General features: G+C 39.4%; 1 protein-coding gene across 1 annotated transcript in view; it reads left to right on the top strand.

Annotated features, from left to right (window-relative positions):
- Positions 1-23454, top strand: part of FSD1L (fibronectin type III and SPRY domain containing 1 like) — a 46946-nt gene extending 23492 nt beyond the window's left edge. Inside the window, exons 10-22 of the mRNA XM_088054147.1 lie at positions 3780-3875; positions 4788-4919; positions 5448-5549; positions 8041-8063; positions 11035-11156; positions 12709-12918; positions 13243-13341; positions 14666-14792; positions 16461-16493; positions 19669-19766; positions 20205-20456; positions 20800-20888; positions 22263-23454. Of these exons, the coding sequence (XP_087910273.1) occupies positions 3780-3875; positions 4788-4919; positions 5448-5549; positions 8041-8063; positions 11035-11156; positions 12709-12918; positions 13243-13341; positions 14666-14792; positions 16461-16493; positions 19669-19766; positions 20205-20456; positions 20800-20888; positions 22263-22382 (1503 nt within the window). The 3' untranslated portion in view covers positions 22383-23454. The remainder of the gene's footprint in view (positions 1-3779; positions 3876-4787; positions 4920-5447; positions 5550-8040; positions 8064-11034; positions 11157-12708; positions 12919-13242; positions 13342-14665; positions 14793-16460; positions 16494-19668; positions 19767-20204; positions 20457-20799; positions 20889-22262) is intronic.
- Positions 23455-23904: the final 450 nt, after the last annotated feature.

Raw genomic sequence — 23904 nt, 5'->3', positions numbered from 1 at the left:
CTGTCTGCCTTTGCCTGCTCTGAGATTTGCCCCTCTTGGGGAGCAGTAAATGAGCACTGCTTATTTACTGTTGTGGGTGCTCTAGGTGGATGTTTCTGAGTGGGGTCATTGATCATATTTGAATTCCAGAGGTTCAGAATACAGCAGTAAAACTGCAAGGCATCTTCTATTTTACTGTATTTTCTCTACAAAGGGTTAATTTGGTAATGTCACCTGTACTGTACAAAGTTCTTCAAACTCTGGCAACCTCACTGTGTTGACAAGTGCAAGAGTTTAAATTAATGGAAGCTAAGTAAGCATACCCTCCTTGAAATTTGATCTGGATATGAAGGTTATAATGTCTCGTGATTTTGTCCTAGACCCTGGGCTGCTTCAGAAACTGTTCTGCTTGCAGTCAGTTGGTGAGCCTTCGGTCTGATCTTGGACAACTTTGTAACTTGCTTCTTGTGCAGAACTGCCACCATGGTTTAATTTATGAAAATTTAGTTTTTATGAGGTGCCTGTCTGCTTCAAGAGGTGCCATGTCATGTTAGTTACTCACTATTCAAAGGTGGGTGTTCTGTTTTTATCCACCTGGCAAGACTACAAACTACACGTTGTAGTTTGGCTACCATTAGGCTACCATTTGGCTACTGTAGGCTTCCATTTCTTTTTCCTGTCCTTTTTTACTCTTCATCCTTTGCTCATCATTACTATTGCTTTACCAGTGGCATGTTTGGATTTTCCTTTTTTTTTTTTTTCTTTTTTTTTTTCCCCAAGAAAAGTGCATTAGATTCAGAGAGTAAGATTAGGACACAAAAGGGAGGAGCAGCATGGAGCTCATGGACAGCAGCAAAAATTACCTCTGTAATAAACATTTCATAATGCTTTGAAAATCCATTTAAAACTGACCTCACATCAAGGTCAGAGAGAAAGCTCAAAGAAAATTGCTTGTAATAGAATTTTGTGAAATACTGCATTCATCAGTGGGCAGTAGAATTGAATGTCCTTTAGTGCAGAAATACCAAGAAATTTTATTTGGCTTAGTGCTGTTGAAATTCTTCTATAAATTAATGTAGAATGTAGGCCTCATCTGGTGCTTACACTGGTAATTTTTCTAGAACCCTTTATTCCATGAAAGTGCACTGTCTTTTCAGAAATTCCACTTAAAGAAATGGCAGCATTGCAGCATGTCTTTAATTTGGCATGTGTGGTATGTCTGGAAGGAAATCTATTTACTGTGTATTGGCAATGAGAAAATTATGTTGGAAAATAGAATGAAATAGTGGTTCCTAAAAGCTGCTTTTTTTTGTTCTGGTGGTTTGTGCGTTGGTGTTTTAGAAAAATTGTGTCTGCTGTTGGTGGATACTTTTAAAGGACATTCAAACTGCTTAAAATTTCATCAAACCTGGTTCAATTTCTTAACAGAGAAATTGATAGCTTACTTAAAAAGAGCCACACCAACCCACTTTTAATCAATTAAATGTAACTTTAGGTGAAAATCTTGGTTGCAGTTGCTGCTGTGCGTTTGGCTGTGTAAAGGCCTTCGTAATGTCCCTCACATGTAGATATTTTCCCTTAACCAGGATGTAGCTATAGAACCAAGCAGCGTTGTTCAGCACTACACAGGAGAACACTTTTCCCCCATGTATTGCAGCTGAGTAAGCCATAAGATCTGTGCTGAAAGAGGATTGTGAGTTTTTCATGTTCATCCAAATTGACAGTTGTGCTCATAGGATCTAAGGCTTATCTCCAGGCTATCTGGCCTGTGAAAACAATTGCCTCTGGTCATTGGTGAATACAGAAGCAGCTGGCTGGACAATGGCTATTCATCTGGCATTCTGATGTGTACAAAATTGCCTTCAAACATGCTCAGTCTTCACTAGATGAGGAGAAGGTTCAGTAATGAAGTGGTCAAGATTTTCTCTGCCTCTGTTTCTGGAAGAAGCCAAGGTCTGGTTTCTGTTCTCCCAAAGTCCAGACCTGAGTCATTGCTGTCTGCTCTGTTACCTCTGTATGTAACACCATCAACACCTGCGGTAAAAGCACTAAAATTTGTTTTTTCTACTTGTGATTTAACTTCCTGAGTATGATGTGGCAATGCATCTGAACAGCTTGGGCCATAGTGTGCACCAGCCAAACTGTCTGTAGAGTTTCTTATCAGGCCCTCTGGAATTTCTCAAGGTTGCTGAGACTTAAGCTGTTCTAAAAATAAGAAGGAAGAGGCTTAAAAACAGGAAAACAGGACCACAAGAGCCAGATAGCAGAGGGTGGTTGAACACCTGGACTGTAACCAATCCTGTGCCCTGAGGGCTGCAAGCAGAGAGCATGGACAGGGTAGGGGCACCGATGAAAAGATCCATATTCATGTGAACAGTAGGTTTAGAATGTATAAATAAGTGTATAATGTAAACAATAAATGGCTTCTATGAGACCGTATTGGCTCATTGATCAGAGGTCCTGAGAGCTCCTGCAGTATGACACTGTTAAACAGGTAGGGGACTGGAGTACCCATAAATACCTCATTGCAGATTTGTTAGGAAACTGCCTGGGAAGGGGTCAGAAGAAATAGGAAGGAGCACAGCTTAAGACTAGTGGTGAAGTTCTTTAAATCTGGTGTAGTGTTGCGACTCGCTGTGAAAGGATAAAACATTTTTCTTGCTCTTTAGAAAACAAATGTGATCTAGGTAGTACATGGTTGTTAAGAAATTACTTCTGGGAGGGACTTCTGCAACATCCCTTTGGTGGTCTGGCTCTTTCCAAGGTGTATTTTATGATGTCTTTGTGCCTTGGTTTCTTAAATTTTATCCAGTAACAACAACTGATTAATAATGTATTAATTAAGACAGTGTTTACCTGCCTTTTTAGCATTAGATTTGATTCCAAAACTTATCAGCCAGCCTGAGTTAAGCTACAGAAAATTCTTAGTTAACTTCTCATCCTTTATTTTTACTTGCATATGGTGATATGCAACTGGACTTAATTTTAAGTACCAAGCATTGATGTGTTTTTGTCAGATTCTTAGAGTATGTGACTAGCTGCTCAATGAAATTAGACTTAGTGGTCTTATTTAATTTAAAATAAGTTTTGATGTACTTTAATAATTTTTTTAGCTTGGTACATGTTTTGTAAGCTGAATCTACTGCTTTTTGAACTGGGATTCACATCACTGAAATAACCTTGGTTCTCTTTCTCAGCTGTCAGTAAGCTTTCCTGTTTGAGGTCACTTTTAATTGGAGTAAAGAAGTTACTGAAAAGACCAAAAATTACCCAAAATGCTTTCCCACTTGTACAATAAGTTTACAAATCACTTTTACAGATTTATTCTGCATATAGAATAAACTATCAGTGTGGTTATTTCGTGGTAGCTTCCCCTTCCATGAGGAAATCTCAAATTCTATTCTGGGTTTCCTTCTATCAGCTTTTGAAATTTTCTTTGTTGGTTCCCTGTTTGGCTGCACAAGCACCAGCTTTCTCATCTGGAGAAGCTGTGGTGCCAGTGAGTATTTTGATGCAGGTGACTCATGTAGAAAAACATGTGAAACAGTGGGGTATCTTAAAGAACCTTCTTGATTTCTCTCAAACTGACACATGGAGATCTTCAATTTGGTAGAATGCTTCCTAGAGGATTAATAGTCTTTCTCTATCCTGAGAAAATGTATTTCCTGGTCTTGTCAGAACTGAATTCGCTGCAGCTGGGATGTCTGTGATGCATTTTCATGCATGTTGAAATGGTGATGATTTAAAAAAAATTGCAAAACTATTTTTTCAACTTCTCTCACTTGTTTTTGTGATTCTAGGAGACTTTGCAAAGGATTGTCAGTACTCTCATGAACAAAAATGATGAAATCCACAACTTCATTGACATGCTGAACCATACAATATCAAATGTTCAGGTATTTATTTTAAGGTTCATAGCTTGTATCTGAGAGGGGGAAACCTTCTCAGTTTTGTTAGTCTCAAACTGTAGTGTCTAAAGGATGGGCTGTAAGAGTCCAGTTCAAAATACATCTTCATGTTGGAACTAGATAGAAAAACATTTTATGTTTTAAGTCTCTCTAGATGAAAGGTGTTGCATAATGTTTGAAGAGGTTTTGTAGAACTTCTTTTGTGTGGGAAAGATAATCCTTAATCTGATGCAAGATCTGAGACCCACATTGGTGGAAATAGTCTGTATTTTCAGACATCTACTCTGTTTGATGGACTGAAAAATGATACTTGACAGAAAATACTTCAGTCTTTCTCTTTTCAGCAGTTTCAAATTGTTGGGCTCAAGTTTGGAGTTAGAAGTTTTTGTTAAGGCATCTGCATGAGGATGAGGCTTGGGTTCCTTCAGCCTGTCAATCAGCCAAAAGTTGTTTCATCGTAAAGCTGAGCGAGGTTGGCTGCAGCAATGGAAACTATCCAGCTGATCCTTAAACTGCCTTCCTGAATGTAGTTTTTAGCATCAAATGAAATATTTTTATTTGGAATTGGGTAACTTCCTCCTTCCAAAGATCTAGCAATCCGTAGAAAATTGCACAAGGAAAATCAAAGCTTTTGGCGTGGAACAAAGTTACCAGGTGTGCTGGTTTTGTGCAAGTTTGAGTATCATAGGATTTTCACAAATTGCAGCATTCAGTGTCCTGATGTAGAGTCTGCTCAGGACACTATTAGATCATTCCTAATAATTTTTCCATTTTTGATAAACTGAGAGGCAGTCACAAGTGGTCATGACCTAGCGGTCATGGCAAAACAGGTGTGGGGAGTTACGTGACTTTCAACTTCTCTGTATTGTTTCCAGTGTAAACAGCATTTTCAATTCTTAGGTAAACTCTTCTAATGCCATCAGCGAGCTGGATGAGGAGTTTGATGGTCTGTATTCTGTACTGCATGAGATGAAGGGGAGCATGGCCAACACTATTCAGCAAGAAGAGGCTCGTAAAATTCAAGCTTTGCAGGTAAATAAATGACTCCAGAAAAATTTTGTAGCTGCACAGAAGCATTTTTAAACTTCCTCTGTTCCTGTTATGCTATCCCTGTTTCTTACACAGCAATATTGATTTTCAGGATTGTCTTGTGACGCTTCCGGAGCTGGTAAAGTCACCACCTTTTTCAAGGCTATTGCCACACTGTCATTCAGTGATGAAGTGCAGTCCTGTAAATAGAAATTGTAGTGCACATGAATATAAGTGTTCATTTCTCTGCTTTCTGAAACCCTGAAGCTGGGGGAAACAGGGTGTTGAAATTAAATCTGGCTTTTAAGTCAGACTTCAGCTTTTCCCCCCCTTGGAGTTGTGGGATGTGCCAAGTATCACTGTGCACTTGTCAAGCACAGTGAAGTTAGGGCACTGTGAGAGGCCTTGGTTATATAAGGGAATAAATTGTCACAAATGCATAACAAATCTGTGTAGTTCCTAGGACTGGTGCCTCACAAACTGCAGTTTTAATGGGAATGCATCACATTATTTTTTCTGTTTTTGCTCCAGGATCAGCTGAGCCAGTGCAGCCATGCCCTGGAGAGCTCAGAAGAGCTGCTGGAACTTGCTGTGCAGTCACTGGACATAAAGAACCCTGTGGAGCTCTTAGAGGTAGAAAGCATTGACTGGATGTGTGTGAGGCAGGTGTTGGCATCTGTCTCCATTTGAAATATCCTTTGCATTTCCCTCCTGGACACTGCAGGAGGTGTACTTAGGGTAACAGGTGTACTTAGAGTGAGGGTAGACAGGCATATAAAAATACAGTTATTGCTCTGCTGAAAAGCTGAGTTAAACATTGTAGTCCTGAATTTTTATGCAATTTCTGATAAAGCAGGTTGGCTTTTTTCTTATTTAGGGTGACGGAGAGGGTATACAATGCCACCTTCTGGACAGCTGTCATTGTCAGGCAAACTTGCAGGGATGACCCCAGAAAGGGAGGGTGAAATAACATGTATCTAACTGGAAGAAATACCTGTGAATTAAGGGAACAGTTCCACATATCCACTAAATGAGTACACTAATGCTTTCTACAGTAATCCCAGTGGTAGCAGTGGGATCAGCCACACAATGCAAGACCAAATTACTTTCTTTCCTCCACCTTTTAATGTGAGCAAGGACACAAATCAGTTTAAAAGAGCTTGGGAGAAAGCTGTCTTCCTGTGTCAGTTTTACCTTTTGGCTGCATGTTTGTGTGCTGTCGTGCTTTCTGGGTGTCAGCTTTGATTTATTTGCCTTGAAGAGCAGCAATTCCTAAACAGTATTTTTTTTCAGCTGGAGTTGTCCTTTCTGCCTTGTAGCAAAAAAATTAAGTTGGCTCTTGAACTCTGTGCAAAATGCAGCTTTGAATTTCTTGGAAGTTGTTCTATTTCAGATCCCTCTAATGCTTTTTTCCCAATCAAATACTTCAAGGAAAGCTGTCTGAGCATTTGCTGGGGGGAAACCTCTTCAGATTTGGAGTCTAAAGATTAAGATACTGAAATCCAATTCAGTGAGCTCTAGTATGTAGGATTTACTACTGGTATTAACACTTGTGCATTTGGAGATGACATTTTAAGGTAATATTGCCTTGACTATTAGGCAGTTAATTCTATTACTCTGCTGGGAGGAATAGCAAGTATTCCTGAAGGGGCAGCTCCAGCCCTGACTCTGATATATTCACAAATTTTCTTTGAATACACCAGTAAATCAGTTCAGGAGCAATTAGCATAAGATTATATTTTAACTTTTTTCCCTATTTTTTTTTTTTTTTTTTTTTTTTGTGGCTTTATTCTTGGACTTGACTTACCTGGAAGTCAAAAGAACATGGGCAGTAGATTACAGGGGGGTTCAGTGTTTAGGCAGGATATGATCAGACACTGCTGGGTAGCTCCTCTGGAATGGGCTGATCCTTCTCTGTCAGTAGCCTGGAAACAAACTAAAGTCAGTGAAGTTAAGCTGGGGCTGTCTTGCAGAAGATGATGAGTCTTGGCTACCTTATATTTTACAAGATATGGAGATTAGAGCCAAGGATTTTGTTGTGAAGTATGTCTGTTTCATGTCATGTAGAAAAATCAGTCAGTAATTCCTACAATAACTTTGTTTTGAGGTGAAGCAAAGCTACCTCTTTTGCTAAATTATTTATAAACACTTAGTTTGGGGGGGTTTCTGCTTCCCACTTTAGGAATATATAATCAGTTTTGTAGCAGGGACAGCCTGATTTCCTATTTATTTTTTTTAATGGGATTTGTATTTAGTGAAAAATTGGGAAGTTCTCCACTTTTGACTTCAAACTGGGAAGCTGCCTGATGATTCTTGTTTCTTTGAAAGGGAAAATAATTCAGCTGAATGAGCAGCTGGATCAAGGAGGAGTGTTGAAGCAATGCTTCAACAGACACAGCCAAGCCCTCACTAATTCAACAGTAATCTTTTGTCTTAGGTTTGTCTCAGGTCCTTTTGGTGAAGGAGAGATATTTTTGTCTTTCCACCTGGCAGATGATGTTTATCTTTTAAATGTCATCATTTCTGCATCTGCTTCAGTGTTCTTATTTGAGAATAACTACTTGCTGTCATTTTTGTATGCTGACATACAGAGAGCCTTTTATTATACTTCAACAATGCTTCCTAACTTTCAGAGGAAAAGTTAGAATAAGTCCTATTTTTTTCTTATTTATCAGGGCATGCATCCTGTGGTGTGTAGTTCAGCAAGTCAGGCATAGTTAAATGTCAGTAATAAGCACTTCTTAGTTTCACACAAAATACCATGGCTGTTAAATGTTGTTGGCTTGGTCCTGTAGCTCTTTTAAAAAGCCATGGAGAGTAACTCTAAGAGAAATCTGAAAATACAAAGTTATGCTCAGAAAGTTGAGTAATTTGGAATTGATTTGTTTTTCTGGAAATCAGTTTTGGTTTCTTTCCCCCCAGATGTTTCATTATTGCTGCGCTAACCCATGCTATTAACGTGTTTCACAGGACAGTGTGCTTTAAGGAATATATTGAACTAATTTTGAACTTCAAATCTGAGCAATGCAGCAGATTGTTCTTGGTCTTCTTGCATGTTACTGCCATTGATACTTGCATGGAAATGCTAACTACTTTCTCTCTCTTCTCCCTGACATGCATCAAGGCTGCCAGACAGATCAAAGATAGGTACAGTACAAAATCTATGACTTTTGTGTCTTTTTAATTAATCTTATCCTTGAAAATGCATTTACTATGAAAGGGCCATAGTCAGCTTTAATCAAATTCATTGACTCTTTCCTAAGTGTTAGTTATCACAACTTCTGAGAGGGAACTAAAAACTTCTGTGCTGCTCATGTAGTGTTTTTCTGGCTTTTCGTAACTTTAAATAAAAATACGTTTTTGGTGCAGGGAAGTGAAGCTCTGCATCAGCTTCTGCTGTAATTATTACGTCTTTGAATATATATGTATATTATTAATTATTACTATTAATAATAAGCTTATTATTAATACCTTATGGCTGAAATTTAATGATGTTTCAAGCTGACTCTGCCCCTTTGAGTTGTGGGAGAATCTTACTGTTTTGTTTTTTTTTTTTCCCAAGTATTTAAAGACTTTTGCTAGTTAATTTTCCTTCAGAATGTAAAAAGTCTTGCAGCTGTTGAAATACTTCTGGTGACACTAGTGACCATGAAATTATTATTTCTGTTAGCTTTTCTTTGAACAATTGTTTTAAAAGCAAAACTTTGCTGTTTCAAAATCAATACTAAGGCCATTTTTCTTCACTTGGAAGAATGTTAACTCTAGTCCAAGCATATGACGTTTTGGTTCAGAAAACCTTCTGTGATGTGCATAATATTTTGGGAAGCAGCTAACAGGATGTTTTTGCTTTTGTGGACCAAATAGGTTGGCTTTCAATTTACAGGTTTTTTGGTGAAGGCTCTGATTTACTAAATTCTCTGAACTTCTATGTAAAATTAGTAATTGTTAGAGCTTAAATGAATCTTTGCCTTTGTAAAGTTAAAATTTAGTATCCTTAACAGGTCAGAGGGAGAGTGGATAGTGTCAGTAATGGGACTCTTTGGTATGTTTTGTCAGTAATAAGCATCCTCTTCTGGTTTCGTGAAATTATCACCAAATCCTTCGTGGTTCTCTGTTCAAGACTGGTGTCTGAGCAGAAGTCAGAAAGCCCGCTGTCCCTGGTGTTCTCTTGCTGCTAATCAGAGGATTATTCTTCCTTAAGGAGAGATTTTCTGTACCCATCTGGCTAAGCAATGATGTGCCAGGCAGCCCGTACTGAATTTCACAATGTGAGCTGTTTTGGAAAATCAATTGAATTGTCTTTCATGACGTTCAGCTCAGTCTCATTATTGTCTCATATCCCAAAATGGCAAAGCTCATCACTCCTGACTTGCATATATTTTTAATATTAAACTTCACATTTTCTCTTCCTTCATCACTACCAGATTTTTGTTTTTCAGTGTTCTTTGATAATATCTGTGGTTAGCATACAATCTCTCTTACATACTGGTGGAGTGCAGGAAGGGATATGCATTAGGTGTTCTAAAGGTGCCACACATCAGTGGGTGTAAAATGGATTCAGGTCTTGGCAGTTGACTTTTGTGGCATATATATTACTTTGTAATTGAGAATCTTTTCTTTTTTGAAGGAGGAGTTGGGAATCTCTGAACTATGATTCAAAGTGTCTGACATTTCTCAAAATCTGCTGCATGACCTGGTGTTTTCAGAGTTAGAGAATTATATAAGAGCTTTTTTTTGGTGGTGTAGTTGGAGTACAGAAATGTCTTGGGAGTGTTCATGATAGTACTCACCTAAGATTTCAGGAGTGGAAATGGAAGCTGTGCTTCACAGTCTGCCAGGATGGGTCAGGTTGGAAGGGACCACAGTAGGTTGTCTGTCCTAATGTGCCTGCTCCAGCAGGGTCATCCCAGAGCACGTGGCACAGGATTGTGTCCAGGTTCTGGAATACCTGCAGTGAGAGAAACTCCCCAGCCTCTCTGGGCAATGTGTGCAGGGCTCGGTCACTGCCCAGGGAAGAAGTTCTGCCTCATGTTCAGGTGGAACTTCCCGGGCACCAGGCCCTGCCCGTGGCTCTGGTGCCATTGCTGGGCCCCTGGAGCAGAGCCCGGGCCCTGCTGGGAGCCCTCCCTGCAGCCAGGGACACCCAGGGCTGAGGGCCCCTCTCAGCTGGGGCTCCTCTCCAGGCTGAGCAGCCCCAGCTCCCCCAGCCTTTCCTCATGAGGGAGATGCTCCAGGCCCTTCCTCACCTCCACAGCCTTTGCTGGACCTGCTCCAGGAGCTCTGTGTCCCTCCTGCCCTGAGGAGCCCAGAGCTGGACACAGCACTCCAGAGGTGCCTCCCAGGGCTGGGCAGAGGGGCAGGATCACTGCCTGACCTGCTGGCAATGCCCTTCCAAGTGCACTCCAGGGTCCCATTGGCCTCCTTGTCCCCAGGACACTCTGCTCAGGGACAGCTCTTTGTCCCCCAGGCCCTCGAGGTCCTTCTCTGCAGAGCTGTTTGCCAGCAGATCACCCTGGCCTGTGCTGGTGCTTGGGGTTATTCCTGCCCAGGTGCAGGACCCTGCATTTCCTTTGTTGAATTAAATTCTTCAGTGTTTAGTGTATCTTGTTGTCTGGTGGTTGCATGTTCAATTCTGCTGCTTGAAAAAAACTCTTCATCCCCTGATAAGGTAATAGATGGATATAAAATCAGCGTAGTCAGCTTGTTAATTGCTCTTTAGAAATGCCTAAACATGATCCTGAGTCTGCACTACTTCAGACTTTTCATACTTGCTGAATTTATGTCAAGCGATGTATATTTTATTTTGTTTCTTATGCAGTCTTTTTTGTCACTAGTAGAGAGTTTTAAACTCATCGTTAGTCACCTCATTAGTGTTTATTTGCTTAGCAATACGGAACAGCTGGTAGCTCACACCATTATTCTGAGACAGTCACATTAGCAAAACTTTCTATTTTGAGTGTGCTGAATGGTAAACAATTATGTGTGAGAAAAATGTTCTAATCTTTGATCGGTAGTTTGACGTCAGTGATACAGATTGTCTGATTGCTGTTTTGGAAATTGGGATATGGGACTTGACAATGTGAAGTACATTTTGCTAATGCTGCTTTCTTGGCTTTAGTGTCACAGTGGCTTCAGCATTCCGCCTCTCTCTGAAACCAAAAGTCAGTGACAGTATGACTCATATGATGGTGGACTTTGCCCTGGAAAAGCGCATGCTCCAAGCTGTGAAGTTTTTGCCAGGTAAAAACTGTATCCAGCGAGTGTAATTTGTTGCTATGTGAACAGCTTGCTATATTTAAATCAACCAAACAAAAGAAAATTGCACCTCTTGCTCTGTAATAAGCAAATTTTTAAGAGTACCTGAACTCATTCTTACTCAATGTATGCTAAATTGAATACCTTGAGGATGAGACTTTTATTGTATTAGTTTCTACACAAGACAGCATTTTGGAAAACAGTACTGATCTCAGAAGTGAGAGTGAGTCTCCTGGACCATGTTTTTTCATGAGTTGTCAGTTCCTCTGTACTCTGTGAAGTTACCTGAGGTTTCTTAGGACTGTCCATGCCAGCTTGATCCTGAGTGACACCCCAGAGTCCTGCTCATGTGCAGGAGTGTTATGTGTGGAACTGTAAGCTTACACGTTGCTTACCAGAGTGGTGAAATGATCTGAAATACAGGAGAGGGACAGTCTACTACTTCGGTGATACTACCATATTACAAAATGTCTATTAATCCATCTATTCCTGTTTGACAGTAAACTTGGCTGCATTAGACCAGTGTGTATCTTTCATGCCTTTTTAATGCTATTGCTTTCCTATTTAAAACACTTTGCCCTTGTTGGCTATTAACTGACAATATATTGACAAGAACACTGCTGGCAGGGATGTAAAGTTGTCTGGGTCATGAATCCAAATCTATTAAGGACTTGGTAGCATCAGTTTTCATTTCTGCCCCATGTGTTGCAGATACAGTATGTGGTAGCAGGTGTAGTAAATGACCACTGTACTTGCTAGTGGTCAGCTGGCAGTGTCCAGGCAGAAATTCACCTTCTAGTCTTGGCCTCTGGGTGTCAATCACTGCCCTGCATTTCACAGTGCACCTCTTTAACAGCAATGGGACTGTAAAGATCACACAGCAAGTGTGAACAAAGTTCTGCATTTAGATAAAGGTATTATTTAGTATGACCCTTCTTACACATTTTTATTAGTCAAATATATAGGAACTTAAATTATGCCTCTGATTTGTAAACAGGAAAATAGACTGTCTAGGTATCAATCTTTTTTTTTCTACCATAGTGCCATGCTTCCAAATTACTCAGACATCAAAAACTCAAACTGAAAACAGTAAAACTTCTTTTTGATTTCCTGCAGCAAAAGTCTTCCTTGGGTGTCCTTACTATGTAAATGCCTTTTTCAAAACTTTTTTTCCACAGACTTAAGTGCTGTTTGGTTTCATGGAAGTAGAGTTCTGTTGCCTATAAACAAAACTTCAGTCTTTAATCGACCTTAGGAACTGTTTCCCCTTCTTTGGAAGACTAAGGGGTGAAAAGAAACTGGGTAACTGAAGAGAAGCTAGTGGAAAATAGTAGTGTCTGTAGTGATGGAAATAAATATAAGTGATGCTTTGTGAGGGGTGCAGCTGAACTTACCATCCACAGACACAGGAGAAGAAGTTTAGGTCTTGATGTTCTTCCTGTGTGGTGTTCATTCCAAATGTAGGTTCATAATTGCAAGCCCACCCTGCTCTAGCCTTCTCTTCTTCAAACTGACCTGTGTGATTGTCTTTCTGCAGTCCCTAAAGCTCCAGAGATAGATGTAGCTGCGTGTCTGGTTGCTGATAATTGCATAACAATTTCCTGGAGAATGCCTGAGGAGGACAGCAGAATTGATCATTTTGTGCTGGAGTACAGGAAAACCAACTTTGATGGGCTCCCTCGACTAAAAGGGGAACAGCACTGGGAGCTGGTTGACTACATTAAAGCTACTCAATACACATTATCAGGTAAAGTTTTTTTACACGTCAAGCCCAGGAATATTGATACTACTTTCTATGCTTGGAAGTTTTTCAAAATGCCCATTTTTCTGCATGTAATGAAGCTGTCATTATATCACATCAGTCTTGGGTGCTTTGTACAATAACAGTTCTGTCTTTTATTTTGACTTTGCAGTTTTGTCAAAAATTGTATATTAAATAAAGTTCACACCAGTATTCAAGCATGTTTTTTGCAGATTGAGATATATGAAAGACAGCTACGTGGGGATAATCTTAGTCTAGTATGAGTCGTAGTAATCAACACAATTTCAAATTTCCACATTCACTTTGTAGGTCTGAAATTTGATACAAAATACATGAATCTTAGAGTACAGGCTTGCAACAAAGCTGTGGCAGGTGACTACTCCGACCCTGTGACTCTGGAAACCAAAGGTAAAATTTGAAAAACTCTTAACCTTAGCTGTGAAAATCCTTCACTTAAACTTCTCTGCCTGCATACATGAACCTGTTGTGTTCAGTCTGGTTCTGCATGGACGCTGCTGAAACACTTCCTAAGTGGAAAGGGAAACAACTGTAAAGGATTAAGAAGCTTATTGGCACAAAGCTGCATTCAGACTCTGGAAAGACGGGGCAGTTAATGTCACTCTCCAAAAGCTTGGCATTGGTTGCTTTGAACTGTGGAGTGACAGTCCCATGTGCCTCTGCATGATGCCAGATATACAGCAAGAAGAGGGATGAGTGTTGTGGCTGACTCTTTGGGCATCTAAATAGTTGATGTGATTATACTGTTTTTAGTGGCAAGGCACAGCATTATGTGATGAGAAGTTGCTGTTTTCTTGACTTCGTAGCTACAGTTTCTAATCACTGTCAATGTTTAAAAAGTTGGCAGCTTCTAATTGCTGAAGGTGTGTAGTCATGATAGAAGTCTGTTGATCAGAGAATTATTAGAGTTGCTTCCTAACATTGTTTCGTAAATAAACTGAAAGAGACGTTTCTTGGAAGGGATGTTTTGTGACAGTATGCAAATCTTGGGTATTAAGGTGAGAAGGTGATCCTGAGGTTTGACTTACATCCAGGTCTGGTGTAAAGGGCAAAATTACTGGTATCAACTATATAAATTTATATAGAAATATAAAATTCTAGGAAATTCTATATTCTATAAAATTCTAGGAAGGAAATTTGTTCCTTTTGGACGTTATTTCATAAGAATAAAGCTTTTTTGAATTTGAATGAGATCACAGGTATTCTGGTAGCTTTTATATAATTACTTTAATATTCTTAAGCAACAGTCATTGTCAGAGATGTAGTATCTGTTTAATAGCCACATAATTCCCTAGTCCAGTACCAGAAAAGTAATTCTGATTTTGATTGTCTGGGCAGTTACTATATTTCCCATATTTTCATTATTCCTGCATGAACACTTAGTTCACTTTTCTTTAGTAATCAACCCAGAGAAAGTCAGTTTCCTTGTCCATGTGCTTAACCTTACTTTGCTTTCACTTGTGCATTTTTAAGCTCTAAACTCTTAAAAATCTCAAGTATTTTAAGAATCAGGCTGTAATATCTCATGGTACTAGGACATTTATAGAACAGTCTGTATTTAGAATATTTGTTTTTTTGATCCCAAGTTTCAGACTGAAAAGCTGGTGTTTCTATTATGCTCAATAAAACTCTGCAACAATTTTACTACTGCTTCTATCATTTTCTGTGAATGACCCTTACACCATTTCACTGTTTTTTGTTTTGTCTTGACCAGCGTTTGTGTTCAGTTTGGACAGTAGTTCATCTCACCTGAACTTGAAAGTTGAAGACACCTATGTTGAATGGGATCCTACTGGAGGCAAAGGCCAGGAAAAAATAAAAGGGAAGGAAAATAAAAACAGGTAAGAACTCTGTTTTGTACGTGTCTGGCATATCTTATCTGGCAGTTAAAGGAAGAGGGTTGGGGGAATTAAAGCACTTGGGAACATGAAAGGAATTTTCATTCAGAAATGTGTCTCTGGAAGAAATTTTCATTTTTATTTTCTTTCCTCTGTCACACTGATGTAAAGGCTAGAGTTGTATTATAATTGTTAAAAATATTTTTTTTATTTTTACAATGCATTTGTTAGCGTATCATTCAGTGTACTGAGCTGAAGTGTAGGTATGGTGGGCTGACCTTGGCTACCCACCAGGTGCCCACCCACCTGCTCTGTGGTTTCTCCTCCTCCTGGTACCAAAACCTTTCCACAGACGGCCAGGACAGTAAATAAGGTAAATGTGAACAAATAGCTGATGTAATTCTGTGTTTACTAGTGTTGCAGTCAACTGTGGTGGATAGGCAGCATTTCTACTATAAATAAATATGGAAAGAGCTGACTGCCTTGCCCGTTTGAGAAAGAAAAGGTTAAACAAAGTTGATACTACATATAGGTGGTGTCTGAATTTATCTCAGAACCTCATTGGACAATGAAACAAGACTGACAGTGAAAGGTATATATGAGTATATATGAAGGAAAATGAAACGTGACTGTTGTGGATGTGGCAGCTCTAAACATAATGCTTCCATCCAGGAAAAGCACTTAATTTCAGCGAGCTCTTGGTAGATTATTAGATGTCTGCTGTTCTGAGTCCCTGGATAAAAACTGTTGGGAGAATGCTGAACTCTGTCTACTCTGGCTGAGCCTTGAATATATCCAAGGATGAAGAATGTGTGGATAAAGAATGTGTTATCTTACTAGCCCTCTGTTCTGGGACACTTTTACGGGAGGGGAAGAGTATCCTGGTACCTGACTGGAATTCCCTGTGGTGCAGTGGCTCCCAGGTGCTTCTCAGCCCATCAGTGTGCCCACTGTGAGGACAGCCTGGCTTGATCTTCTCTGCTCCCCTTCCTGTTACCTCATTAAAGACAGCCATTGGTTCTTGCCTTCCTCAGGCTGAGCAAACCCAATTGTCTTTCTGTGCCATAGACCCTTTACTGTGGTGTTGGCTCTCCACAGACTTGCCCTGGTGTGTGAGGCTGTAAATCTGAGGAGCCCAGACCTGGACACAGGAGGGCTTCAGGGTCAGTCTGACAGCTGCCAGGAGAGAAGTCACTTGCCTTGGGCTCCTGGTCACTGTGTTTGGGCTAGAGGTTGGGTGTGGCTGTCCTCCTCTGCCAGGAGAGCACAGGGCACTGTTGTCAGTTTCTGCTTCCCAAACTCTCAATGGCTTTTCTGCAGAGCGGTTCCTCTTGGGGGCTGCTCTGCCTGTCCTGCTGTGTGGAATTCCTTCACCTGGAGGGCTGTGAGCCTGGTGTTCAGCTGGATCTCTTCAGAGCCCATGGCCCCACTCCAGTCTGAACATCACCTCTTGGGCTTTGGGGAATGGGGCCACACAACTGGTACTCCTTCAGCTATGGTTTATTGGCTTTCTGTGTTCACAGTTTGAGATAATTCATGAACAAATACATTCTCCACAAGCATATATTGCCAGAAGCATGATAGAATAACTTCTATTGGCATTTAAAAAATGGGGATAATTTACTGTAGTAATAGAACAGTTCTTTAATGACTACTTATTTCTGTCGACAGTGGCCAGAATCCTCTGCTGAAGAGCAATAGAAGGTGATAATATACCTCTTATTCCTAGGATCTAGCACCTAGTTTTGCTGGGAATCTGTGCTACTTTCCTTTGCTTGATGTCATGACAAACAAATCTAATAGCCTTTATCAGTAAGAGTGCACATGTGCATTTAGAAGTTAATTTGGACTCACAAAGATTATGTATATATTCTCCGGTGACTGGAAGAGAATATTTCTGGAAGGATTCATCCTAATGTGTAGGAAACTGGATTTGCAGTGGTTGGAAGGGCATCATGTATTTTAATATTGATCCAAAGATCCCTGTTATTTACAGACATGTTGATGCTTTCTCAACCCTTTGGCACATTATTTACAAATATGGTAAAGATCTCCTGTCTGAGAACTTTAAAATAATTTTTTTGTTTTTATTTTTGAATCTCAAAAACCTCTTTGCTTCTGAACTTGTGCTGTAGCTGTTAGTAGATGTTGAGGGTAAGAAGTAAGTGTTTTTACAATGTTTGAAAAGGATGAAGCATATGTTAAAAGGCTTCATGGCCATTCCAATTGAAGAACCAATTGTTAGAATGAGAAATCCTTTTTTTTTCTTTTTTTTGATATATAAAGTTAAGTAAAATGTTCTCCTGTTCTTTGTGCAGTCGTGGTTTTTTAGTGTCATGTTTTTTCATTGTTTTTCAAGTGAAACACCTTTTTGAGAAATTACTTTTCCCATTTTTGATCTTCTGCTCTCTTTTGCTGGTTTAGAAGACCAAAAGAAATGCCCAGGATCCTAATTTATTACAGGTTTTACTCCCCTGTATTAATCTATCAGGTGAATCTATCTCTGATTCAAAATCAGAAGTAAAGAAAAGCTTATGTAAAAAGCAAAGTAAGATCTTGAAGCCATTCAGTTTCAATTGTTCTTCTACACAAATTACAGCAATTTGTGCTAAACTAAGTTTTAAAGGTGTCTTGGAGATGCTCCTACTTGCTCAGCTCAGGGAATTTTACACTTTGGTAACTGTCAGTAGAGAACTTCACTAGTTCTTGGCTCTGCTTTGGCAGAAGGACATGGTCACATGTTCAGTTTTGCATCCAAATGATGCAAATGACTGACCTTCTCTAGGATGGGATTTAGATGAGCTTTGTTCTTTTAGGAAGCTTTTGTTCTCACCTAAAAACATCTGTGAGATGTCCACATTAGAGGGGAAATTTGGAGCTGGCTCTGTGGGAGGTGGGGGAAAAAAAGTTGGCAGCACAGTTACTTTAAACAAAAAATGTGCAGTTTTTAAGAGTTGGAAATACACAATGGCAACAAAATTCTTAACTGTCTTTCATTTATTAGACCAGAAAAAATAATCCTCTCAATAATTTCTGATCTCCTTGACCTTTCCTCTTCACAAGAGAGTTACATCTTGTGTGGAGTGTATTCTGCAATGAATGAGGAAATGGGGATTAATTGCAATGCTGTAGGCAACATTCCTAAACCATGAGACAAGAGTATCTGCCCACTGAATATTGGAAGAAATGTGTCCGTTTACTGGCTGGTAAGGACTGTGCTGTACTGGAAAACAAGCACAAATTGACAAGCTAGTAAGGACTGTGCTCTGCAGGAAAACAAGCACAAATTGACTTCCTGCTGTGAAATTTGCTGCCTTCCATTGGAAGGGAGATGTAAGCAGTGTGGAGGGAAAAAAGCCTGAGCAACTGGTTTTTTGGAGCTTTTATGTCAAATAGTCAGTGTAATTTTCTGAACTGATAAAGGCTATTAAATTCTGAGAGGACAAAGCACATGCAGTGGCTATTTACAGACTTGAACAAAGTAAATGATACCAAGAAGCTTTTAATGCATTCTTAACCTTGGGAAAATTCTAGCAAAGTGCCTGCATTTTTCTTACTGTGATTCTCTAAATGGCCACATTGCTACATTGCTTTCTGCATAACCCATTTGTACTGGGTCTAGTAGAAAATTATCAGCAGCATTTGTTGGGAATGTGAGTGGATGATGTCTGATGCACTTGAAGCAGGATGGAATCTGTAGAGTGCTTCTCTGAATTTCTGCTTTAATTCTTGGCTTTGCTTTTTTTTTTTTTTTTTCCAATGCTATCACTTGCTAACTTTTTCCTTTGGTAAGTAAACTGCAGCATCCTCCATATTTACAAAATCCAAAAGCACTTGATGTGCTGCACCAGCACGATAGAAACTTAACCCCCTTCATGTACCTCTTGTGAGCAATTTGGAAGCATAGTTGTCTTCTGTTATATGCTAAGTAGTGGTGCTCAAGTAAACAGCTTTTTCATCAGTAATTTTTTTGTAGACTTCTGTAAATGGAATAAAACAAACTTTGGTCGTGAACTAGATTTTAGCATACTTATGTCCGGCAGCTTAGCTTTTGATTCCCCTGTGACTTTATTTTCATGGTGGTATTAGGAAAAATGGACATGTCCTAACACTTTCTGGAATGATTTTTGAGAATAATGGATGAATTGGAAAGAAAACAAGCTGAACTTCACTATATTAATGGGGATAAAAGTAGCAAGTAGCTTTACCAAATTGTAGCTGAAGGGAGAGAAAACTCTTCTGTAGGTGGTATTTTTTCAAAGGCTGATGTCCAATAGACTCCAGAGGATGAGAAATCAAAATGACTTCTCAAGTGTGTTTCAGAGACTGACTGTACTTTCTTGGTGTTTTTGTCAATGAAATTAAACTGTAAACTGTACAGCTATTTCTGAGAAGTTAGAAGTCTTTGCTACTGATTGCCTTTAAAGTAGTAATCAGATGTGATTCTCTACTGAGGAGTATTGCAAATAGCCCTCACTTGGTTTAAGGTTAAATTGTTGGTAATTATTTCTGAGGGCCTAACCAAGGTTAAAAAAAAGTTTGAAAACCTCATTAGGTTAAAATTATTCTTTTATACAACAGATTGCTCATTAGAATATTCTCTATCCTGAAGTGTTTCATTCAAACCACGTGCCACACATCTGCTTCCCCGTTTCCTTTCTCAGCTGCCTCTGAACCTGTTTTTTTGCAACATTCTGTATGTTTTCTTCTGTCACCTCTTCCCTCTCAGCTGTTGTGCGTGCATGCTGTTAGAGGCATCAACTAATGTGCCCTTTCAAGAGTGTTTGTGTGTATCTCTTGCACCTGATGGACTCAGGTGTCCCTGAGTGTGCATTTCTGTGGCTGTATCCAAGTTTTGAGTGGTTGATCTCTCCTTTAGAAGCAACGCAGCGTCTCCGAAGAGATCCACTAACAGCCCAAGGGCCTCAGCGAGGGGTGGCCGGGATCGCTTTGCTGGGGAATCCTACACAGTGCTTGGTGAGCTGAACTTGTTTGCTCCATTGGGAAAGGGCAGATCAGGCAAGAATTAGAGGGAAAGTTTGTGATTGTTCAAGGTTGTGTATTCAGCATTTTCCTGCCTGGAGCATTTTGCCCATATAACACCAGAATTTTGTCTTCAGCTCTGCTTTGTATTACAAAGCTCGTAGTGACTGACATGCACTGCTTTTAAACATAAATTGGTAATGAGCATAGGTAAATACAGTCTCATGATTTTGTTTTATATTTAAATTGTACAGTAAACACATACAATATATTTATATTGTACAATTTTCTTATTCTTATAGCTCAGATTTCTTTGCCTTAAAATAAAATAGAAAAGACATTACTGGTGTCTATGAAAAAGACAGCACTGTAAGGTACACTCAACTGTAATTAACTACACTTAGTTGTAATTAAATGTATTTCTGTTGGTAGGAGACACTGCTGTTGAGAGTGGACAGCATTACTGGGAAGTGAGAGCCCAGAAGGACTGCAAATCCTACAGTGTGGGAGTAACATACAGAAACCCGGGGAAGTTTGACCAGCTGGGAAAGACTAATTCCAGCTGGTGCATCCATATCAACAACTGGCTGCAAACCACATTCTCAGCAAAGCATAACAATAAAGCTAAGACTCTAGATATACCTGTCCCAGACAGAATTGGAGTATACTGCGACTTTGATGGAGGTAAATTACACCTTAGGAGATTTAGTAAAAAGAGTTAGTTACTATTTCTGTTGAGCTGGAGCAGTCCAAGGCTGAAGAAGTGCATTACTTCCAGACTGATCCAGTCTTGCATGACAACACAGACCCTAAGTGCTTGTCATGTCAAATGACCTGAGTTCATCTGTGTGACAGAGCTACTGAAATTCAGTAAAAATAGTGAATTTCACTCTTGTGGACTGCACTTATGTGTCCTGGAAAAGAAAAGATTTTTTTTGTACAAGTTAGACAGTGACAGCATCTTAGCTTGAACTATGTTTAAGCTGAATTTCAGCTTGTTCCCTCTCTCTCTCTCTCTCTCTCTTAGGTCAGCTCTCATTTTATAATGCGAGCTCGAAGGCATTGTTACACACCTTCAGAACAAAGTTTACTCAGCCGTTGCTACCAGGCTTCATGGTCAGTATCTATAAAATCTTGCAGTTTCTAGCACTGAATTCAGTTTTTTTAAAGAAGGAAACTGCAAGCCTTTGGTTTGGCTGACTAGTAATTTTTAAAAGTGTTTAACTGTTTTCTTTTGGATTTCATGTGGTGCATATATAGTGGCACCCCAGCAGGACTCTGCACCTGGATGTCTGAGCTATGTAAACAGAACTCATTAAATTTGTGTATAGGAAATTAACAGCACCTTGCAGTAGCTGATGAGCCTACTGCAATAACTGATCTGAATTGATGGAGTCCAGGATGCTCTGACCCATGAGAGGAGGTGTCATGGGGTAGAGCAGCACCTGATGCTTTCTAGTGGAAAAAGAAGTCTCTAGCTTTCACATCTTTAAAAGCTCAGTGGGATTTTCTTGCCAGTCAGTTCAGTGCCCTGCATAATTTTTTTGTGGCTCTCTGCTAATTGGCAACAACTTTCCACAGTGTTAAAGGCTCAAACCTTGCTCAAAAAGCACAGGAGAAGGATTAGTTACTGTTAGTTTTTCTTTAATGATTTAAGTGATTCGTTTAGCTAAGTTGGGATGCCCCAGCTGTGTTGTAAGGTGCCATCAAGTGCATCAGGGAGCAGGGTGTGTAGGCCTGGGATTTTAACAGGTCTAGATTTTTTTTTCATGGCTTTTTATTTGCCTTGCTGATCCTTTTCAGCATAGGGGGAAAAGAATAGCTTCAGAACTATATCTGTTAGCCATTCCCTAGCATAGCAAAGGCTGACTCATATCAATTCAAGTTCCCAAGTCATCTGGGGAAACAGTTGCTTGCTGAAATTCATGCTATTGCACTACACCTCACACAGCCAGCCCCTCACAGAGTGACAACAGCCTTATGACTGAACAGGATAAGTGAAAATGACAAACTATTTAATTACAGCTCTCAAGCTTATTTACATCCTTTCATGTGTAGCATAGAAGTTGCTGGCACCTGTGCCCCTGAAGCTATTCAGATATATTTTTTTTTTGTGATATGTTTATGCTGACGTAACTTTAGCATGACATGGTAAAAATAAGCACTGATTTCAGGCACTGGAGCAGAGTGAGAGAGTTGCTTTTCATTGTCACCCTACTTGCTGCTGACACATTGGCTTTCAAAGAATTTTTATAGTTAGGAGCAAGTGATTTGAGTACTAGGTCTTATAGCTACAAACTTAGTTATGAAGCATAGTATGTGAAGCATCTTAGACTTTAAGGACTTAAAAATTAGCATGTTTGTGATTAGAATGTTTTACAGAGTGCTGTGACAGAAGACATGCAGCTGTGCTTGTGCTAGTAAGCTGTGGGATGGGAGGAGAGAGATCTGTTTGGTTCATAATGCAGATTTTTTTTCTTTTCCCCCCAGATCTGGTGTGGTGGGCTGACAGTGAGTACTGGATTGCAGGTGCCGAGTGCCGTGAAAACTCTTCAGAAGAGTGAAAATGGATTGGGGGGTTCAACAAGCAGTCTAAATAATATTGCCTAGTAATGTCTGTTCAACAAGTCTGCTGCTGAATGTCTTTGTTTTTCTGTGTAGCTACTACTCACAGAAGCTTGTGAGCATTGGATTTTACTGGGTTTGCTGCCTTCTGCTGTTTAGGGCCTGTGCAAAGAAAGTGCAAAGGTTTTGGGGTAAGTGTTAGGAACCAGTACTGGGAATCTAGAAAAATGTCAGAAAGCTGAACTGTTGCCTATCTAAAAAAAAAATACACAAAAAACCCCCAAGAGCTATAACTGTGTACTTTTCTAATACTGTATTCAATTCAAGCATTTTGTTACAGACTTCAATATTAGTTTTGGTACAAATACTATTCTTCTATGAAGAATATAGCAAATACCATTTTTTAGCTCTCCTAATGCGAATTACTTAACAATGTGTTTAATTATTACTAGGCTTGCCATTAGAAGTTGAAATTTCTGAGATGCATTTTGAAAACAGACAGATTAGCTGTCCCAGCCTAGCAAAATACTACAACATGGTTTCAGAAGGATATGATAAGAATGTGTAGGCCTGGTATGAAGAAACAGCAAGATCAGGCTGTTATTATTTCCCCCAGTGATAAAAATCTTCGCTTTTCCACGGATAACTCTTTCTTAAAACCTTGTATATTGATATTGGCTCCCATTTGTCACCATTACTTAATTGCATTCTGATTACATTAGAAAATTATGTATAGATGTTCCACTGGCTTGACTCCTATTTGCAAGCCTAGTAAAACAGTAGTCAAACGATTCATAATAATGGGAGAGCTAAAAAAAGAAAAAAGATCATGTTATATTCTTCTTGGAAAATCCCAGCTTGTCAGTGGGAATTACTAGGTTATTATAGGCTTTTTTAATCTGCTTTCTTCCCTTTAATCAAGCCGAGGAGCCTATAAATAGTTTTCAGGTACACTCTTGAATCAGGTGTTTCCTAACTGAAGATTATTTTCTGGTATCACCTGAAAGCTGTTATAAAGTCATGGTCCATAATGATTTGGCTCATTTGCTGCTGGGCCGCTACAATTTTTCCTTCTGTATATTCTTTAGCCCATAAAACCATGAACATGTAATCATGTTAAACCTCAGTATTACCAATGGCTCCTTTCTGTCCATCACAATTTCTCAAGAGAAGGAGAAATTCCTTGAGACACCTTCTAATAAACTGGCTATGATGTTCAGTGAGAAGTTAAAATTAAGAAGGAAATGTAATTACCTGTTCTGGAAAGTGTTATTTTTCTTGAGGAATCATGAAGTTGACAGGTTGGCTGAGCCCTAAATGTTTATTTTGCATCTGGAACTTGAGCATCTCTTAATTATTTGCATTGTGAACTTGTAATCTCTTTTTGCAGAGGAAAGTACTAAATAGTTCCCAGTTTAACTGTACGTTCTTCTGCCTGTTCTGTTGCTTGGGCTTTGGGACAAAGATACTCTGAAGTGAAGTGATGTGGTTCTTGGTCAACAGTGTCTGAATCTGTTTCACACATTATCTGCAGATGTTACTGTTATGCAAATACTCTGTGTATAAT

This window comes from Pseudopodoces humilis, chromosome 4, assembly GCF_049639895.1.
Source record: "Pseudopodoces humilis isolate 2021_Gansu_Grassland_sample_001 chromosome 4, ASM4963989v1, whole genome shotgun sequence".
NCBI classification, from domain to species: Eukaryota; Metazoa; Chordata; class Aves; order Passeriformes; family Paridae; genus Pseudopodoces; species Pseudopodoces humilis.
The sequence above is the reverse complement of the archived record's forward strand: the minus strand, read 5'-3'. Positions and strand labels throughout refer to the sequence as shown.